The sequence below is a fragment of the Nuphar pumila genome, chromosome 15, assembly GCF_984573655.1.
Source record: "Nuphar pumila chromosome 15, dmNupPumi1.hap1.1, whole genome shotgun sequence".
Classification (NCBI taxonomy): Eukaryota; Viridiplantae; Streptophyta; class Magnoliopsida; order Nymphaeales; family Nymphaeaceae; genus Nuphar; species Nuphar pumila.
The window spans coordinates 3,668,066-3,674,231 of record NC_143263.1 but is presented as its reverse complement, the minus strand read 5'-3'; the positions used below and the strand labels follow the sequence as shown (position 1 = coordinate 3,674,231).

At 41.7% G+C, this 6,166-nt stretch overlaps 1 protein-coding gene across 1 annotated transcript; it reads left to right on the top strand.

The window, feature by feature from the left end:
- Positions 1–314: 314 nt before the first annotated feature.
- On the top strand, positions 315–5,030 carry LOC149814169 (tubulin beta-6 chain). Its single transcript, XM_089988368.1, has 3 exons — positions 315–819; positions 2,125–2,394; positions 4,015–5,030. The coding sequence occupies exons 1-3, from the start codon at positions 426–428 to the stop codon at positions 4,686–4,688; spliced, it is 1,338 nt and encodes a 445-aa protein (XP_089844494.1). The 5' UTR covers positions 315–425; the 3' UTR covers positions 4,689–5,030.
- Positions 5,031–6,166: the final 1,136 nt, after the last annotated feature.

The following is a 6,166-nucleotide window of genomic DNA, read 5'->3' as shown; positions in this document are numbered from 1 at the left end:
GTATGACGTCAAATCCCACAGCGGTCTAGGCAACTCATGCAAACTACATGAACACCGCTCTCACGCTACCAGCCTCCGCCAGAAACCACACCGACTAATTCTGGTCAGGTTAAATAACCGAACGCCATTTTGGTCCGTGACCAAACAATTCCGTTAGATATTATCCCAAGAAAGAAACTCCAACCTGAACCTTCGGACCAAACCAAAATCTACCGTCCGATCAAATCGAAAAGAAGCGAGGGAACGGATCTCCACCGTCCGATCTCCTCCCAACACTATATATAAAACCCTCGTCCCCCCTCGGTCTTCCCCGTCTCTCCATTTTCACCGTAACCCGTGCGAGAGCTTCTCTCCTCTATAGCTCTCGTTCTCTGCGTCTTCTTCGTCCTTGGATCTCCGAAGAAAGGGGGAAAACCAGAGGAAAAATGAGGGAAATCCTTCACATTCAGGGAGGGCAATGCGGGAACCAGATCGGTTCTAAGTTCTGGGAGGTCGTCTGCGACGAGCACGGCATCGATCCGACGGGGCGCTACATCGGGACGTCCGATCTGCAGCTCGAGCGCGTCAATGTCTACTACAACGAGGCGTCCTGCGGGAGGTTCGTGCCGCGCGCCGTGCTCATGGACCTTGAGCCGGGCACCATGGACGCCGTCCGCACCGGCCCCTACGGCCAGATCTTCCGGCCGGACAACTTCGTCTTCGGCCAGTCCGGCGCCGGAAACAACTGGGCCAAGGGGCACTACACCGAGGGCGCCGAGCTCATCGACTCCGTGCTTGATGTTGTGCGTAAGGAGGCCGAGAACTGCGATTGCCTCCAAGGTATGCGTAGATCGTGCATTAGAGTCATCTATTCTCTATTGTTTAGGGCCACATTTACGGGGAATTTTTGCCGATTATGCGTAATAATGATTAGATCTGGTATTTCTGGCTTTGGATTAGTGTATTTTCCATCTTTGCTGAGAGATTTCTGGGCTGTAACCTAAGCAACGAAAAACATAGATCGCTTGTTTAGCTATTTTGAATCAAATCTACGGTCTCGGCACTGGTCTTGGGCTTTTGCGAGATGATCGGATGAAGCTTTGCATTTGTTTTTTCAATCGGAAAAGGAAAAATCCGAAATTTGCTGCCTTTCTTCATTTTAAGGCATTTCTTCCCATGTTTCTTGAATGTGAAATAAAGATAATCATGTTCGCTTTGTTTTTTGCGTTTGATCTGGAGTTTGATTGCGACGGTGATGAGTTATGTTTCCTTTTTTGTCTCGGATTCGTGTATGCGATATTGTATAGATTAGATGGTCAAGATTTCCCTAGTTTGGTATTTTAATATCCTTCTTCTGTCTCTCTGCTTAGGATTTTCCTTCATTCTTCTTCTTTCTAAATTTTATTTATGCATTGATTGGAATATCTGTAAAAATACTGTTTATCATGAATCTGCCGGGCTATTTTCATCAAGGAAAAAAACTCGGCCAAATTCTTGTAGATTGTCTTGTTAGCCTGCATGAATCTGTTGTTTTTGTTCATGATGTTAAGTTTTCTCTGCTGCAGCCTCGAGATGAAGCTTTGTATTTTCTTTTTCAATCGAAAAAGGAAAAATCCGACATTTGCTGCCTTTCTTCATTTTAAGGCATTTTTCAGTGTTTCTTGAATGTGAAATGAAGATAATCATCTTCGCTTTTGTTTTTGCGTTTGATCTGGAGTTTGATTGCGACGGTGATGAGTTCTGTTTCCCTTTTTGTCTCGGATTCGTGCATGCGTTATCTTATAGATTAGATGGTGAAGATTTCCCTAGTTTGGTATTTTAATATCCTTCTTCTATCTCTCTGCTTAGTTTTTTCCTTCATATTTCTTCTTTCTAAATTTTACGTACGCATTGATTGGAATATCTGTAAAAATACTGTTTATCATGAATCTGCCGGGCCATTTTCCTTAAGAAAAAAAAAACTCGGCCAAATTATTGTAGATTTTGTCTTGTTATCCTGCATGAATCTGTTAATTTTATTCATGATTGTTAAGTTTTCTCTGGCTGCATCCTTGATTGTAAACCCTTTTAATCTTCTTCCTTGGATCTTCGAAGATTTCCTCTGGATCTTGATATTGATTTTTGTTTTTGTTTTTTGATTATCAGGGTTTCAGGTCTGTCACTCTCTCGGTGGTGGAACTGGGTCGGGGATGGGGACCCTGTTGATATCGAAGATCAGGGAGGAGTATCCCGATCGCATGATGCTCACTTTCTCTGTGTTTCCGTCACCAAAGGTTTCTGATACTGTGGTTGAACCTTACAATGCAACTCTTTCTGTTCACCAGTTGGTGGAAAACGCAGATGAGTGCATGGTTTTGGACAATGAGGCTCTCTATGACATCTGCTTCAGGACTCTGAAGCTTACAACTCCTAGCTGTAAGCTACTTCTTCTTCCACACTTTTTTATCCGTCTTATCTTTATGTTCACTTTAATTTCTGCTTGGATCTTTTATCATCTTCTGCTGTACCTCTGGATTTGTGTTTTACTTCATTTGAATTTGATACCATCACACCTTTTATCAGCTAGAGTTTGTTTATATCTCCCAGCGTATTGCATGTTACCTGTAGTGTAAAGCAGAGCTAATTTTGGATGTTTGAAAGCGGAAGTTGGCTTGTTTATCCATATGAAAGTTAGGTCAGAAATAGTGTAAAGCAGAGCTGTGGGGTCTTTTGCATTTGTTTGAAATTAAGTTTCCAACACCTTGATGATGCTTATTGTGGATGACTGGCTCTGACACTGGGATGATTGGTTCGTTTATAGATTTGGCTTGCTTACTATTATTTTTTATTTTGGTCATTTTCTATGTCAGACTATTATCCAATGTTGTTTGGTATTGTACGATATGGTATGATACATATCGTATTGATGCAAGAGATCGATATGATACATACCTTTATCTCGATACAGGTGTGTATCATAGGTGTATCACATGTATTGTACAATACGGTGCTTGTAGACTTAAAATAGGCAAAAATGTGTTTTTATGTTTTTGGGTTTTAAAGAGCTTTTGAGGGCTGAAACCTTCATTTGTGAGAGTTTCCCATGTACCCCAGGGGCTGTGAGACTGTTTTGGGGTTCGATCTTTGTGTCGGAGAGAGGGCTTTCATGATTTCATCAAGTAAGTGTGCATTTTCACTCTTTTCACCTAAAGAAGTGGGTTAAGGTAAAAAAAAGTGGATTTCCACAATTTGTTCACTCAAAAAAATGAGTTTAAGGTAAAAAAACTTTATTATGAGTAAAATTACAAAGCTACTCCAATTTTTTTTTTGTTCAAATGGTGCTGTCCTCCTAAAATACCTCGCCAAGTTGGACTTGCGAAAATTAAAGATTTATATCAAGGTAGAAATCGGGCTTCGCACTTCAACAACAAAGATGGCATCAAATGATCCACCATGGCTATGGGAACCTCAAGTAATGAGTGAACTGATTCAAAATCTTGTGCAACTATTGTAATAATATTTTTGTTTATGTAATATGAAAGAATGAGTCTTGTGGTATGTTCTTAATTGTAAGATATTTAATAATTGTTCTTGTGAGATAATTGATGTTTGATGATGTCTTATGCATCTTATAGAGATATAAATATTTCACATGTGTTTTTATGGTTGTATTTTGTGCATTTCATCATTGTTTCATTGTTTCATGCGTTATGATTTTTTATAATTTTTGCTATTTTTTCTGATTTTTTATAAATTTTTTTAAATTTAATATTTTTTACTAAACGATTTGATGCTTATCTTATTTTGGGAAATGATTTGATGCTTATCTTGATATGGGTTACGATACCATACTTACAACCTTGCAATATTATCTTCCAATGGTTGAAGAACTTGGAGATTTGAATTTCACGCTTCTTTTTATAGTTATTTGCCATGCTTGTATGTTATATGACTCCTTATGGTACCTATGCTCCTTTTTTTCTTTGTTTAGTTGTCCATCTAAATTATTTCATTTCTGCTTATGATATCTATTCTGTTTTTTTTTTCTTTGTATAGTTGGTGATCTAAATCATTTGATCTCTGCCACAATGAGTGGGGTGACCTGCTGCTTGAGGTTCCCTGGCCAACTGAACTCTGACCTGCGTAAGCTTGCTGTGAACCTCATCCCCTTCCCACGTCTGCATTTCTTCATGGTGGGGTTTGCTCCCCTTACCTCAAGGGGCTCACAGCAGTACAGGGCGCTCACTGTCCCTGAGCTGACACAGCAGATGTGGGATGCCAAGAACATGATGTGTGCAGCTGATCCTCGCCATGGACGCTACCTCACTGCTTCAGCCATGTTCAGGGGCAAAATGAGCACAAAAGAGGTGGATGAACAGATTATCAATGTCCAGAACAAGAACTCATCCTACTTTGTGGAATGGATTCCCAACAATGTGAAATCTAGCGTCTGCGACATTCCACCTAAAGGTTTATCCATGTCTTCCACCTTCATTGGCAATTCGACTTCAATCCAGGAAATGTTCAGGAGGGTAAGCGAGCAGTTCACTGCCATGTTCCGGAGAAAGGCTTTTCTCCATTGGTACACTGGCGAGGGTATGGATGAGATGGAGTTCACCGAGGCAGAGAGCAATATGAATGACTTGGTCTCTGAATACCAGCAGTATCAGGATGCCACTGCTGATGAGGAGGAGTATGAAGACGAGGAAGAAGCGGAGGCAGAAATGTGAGCGGAAAGCGAGCCTGAGATGATGGGTGGGAAAGCGAGCCTGAGATGATGGGTGGCCTATAGTATCTGAAGTTCTTCCTTGTGTTCATCATGTTATACGCTACGGTGCGGTAATAGATTCCCTGGCCCTGACTGCGGAATCAATAACCAGTATTTCCTTTTCTTTCTGTAGATCTGCATTTCCTTTTTGTGTGTTTCGTTTGAATGGTAGACGTGGTATTTTCTAGATTACAGATCTGAGACTGGTACCGATGTTGTTTTGTTAGTATCTCAAAGTGTTTGAACTATTGCTAAGCGTATATAAGATACATTGGGGATTATTAAACAAGGGCATCGTTTATCATCTCGCATTGTTATTCGCAATTCATATATGGGTGGATATTAGACGCTAGTTTTTGTTCGTATTCTCATGCACTTGTGCTCTCACTCATATGACCGCCACGTGGGGGTGCATCAAGAGAGAGAGAGAGCCTGCCGTCGCAGACTCAGACTTGATAGGGCTGCCTGCATGCCAACATGCATAAACTTTGGGGTGTGAGCCTCTGTTGAGCATGAGGGCTTGGACAAATTTCTCCAAAATTTAGTTAGACCACGAGCCAGTCGTCACCCGGAGAGCACCGAAGTTCGAACGATATGATTGGTGCATATGTCATCGGCTTAGATGCTTGTTCTGACAATTCTTAATCGCAGTGCTCTTGATTCCTGTTATCTCAGCCCAGTCAACCCAGTCGTCCCTATTGAGATTATGACCAAGAACTTGCTCACAAATTACTTCCATGTGCTCTGTTCTTTTGAGTGTAGGTTTGCGTGCGTCGACGGGAAATTCCGAAGTTTATATTTATAGGGTCATCCGTGCCATTGGAATCTTTAAATCGGCTGGCTCTGCCTTTTGTCCGTATGTCCAAATTAGTTATTCTTGTCGGCCTGTGTTCGGCGGTGCTGCACGTGCTTGGCCGACATACATCCTCTCCCCCATCACGTCGACTGACTAGGCTCCCTATGAAGGGTTTGACCACTTTTAACACTTGTCACGGCGAGTCTCAGTAGAGTTCTTCGAAATTTGGGCTTTGCAGCCGCGACTACGCCGACTAGGGCACTTGGTTCGGGGGAATGCCTTCGCATAGCTGCGGAAGATGCGCGTACGAGTCCGAAGATCACGTTCATCGTGTTGCTAAACCTATAAGAATCTCTTAAATTCGCTCCTAGAAGCGTGGGCTCATAGTTAAAAAATTGCATTACGTATTCCATCGGCTCAATTCAGTTTTTATTTTCCCCTCAGAACCAAAATTTTATAATTAATCTCTTAGATTTGCTCCTAGAAGTGTAGGCACATAGTTAGAAAATTGCATACTTGTTCTACCGGCTCAATTCAGTTTTTTTTCCTCCCTCATATAGTCAAGCTGAGGGCAGCCCCGTGGATTCTAACCGAGTCCCGTTGGTTACGATGGTGTGACATAATCATATTGGGATGTTAAAAAA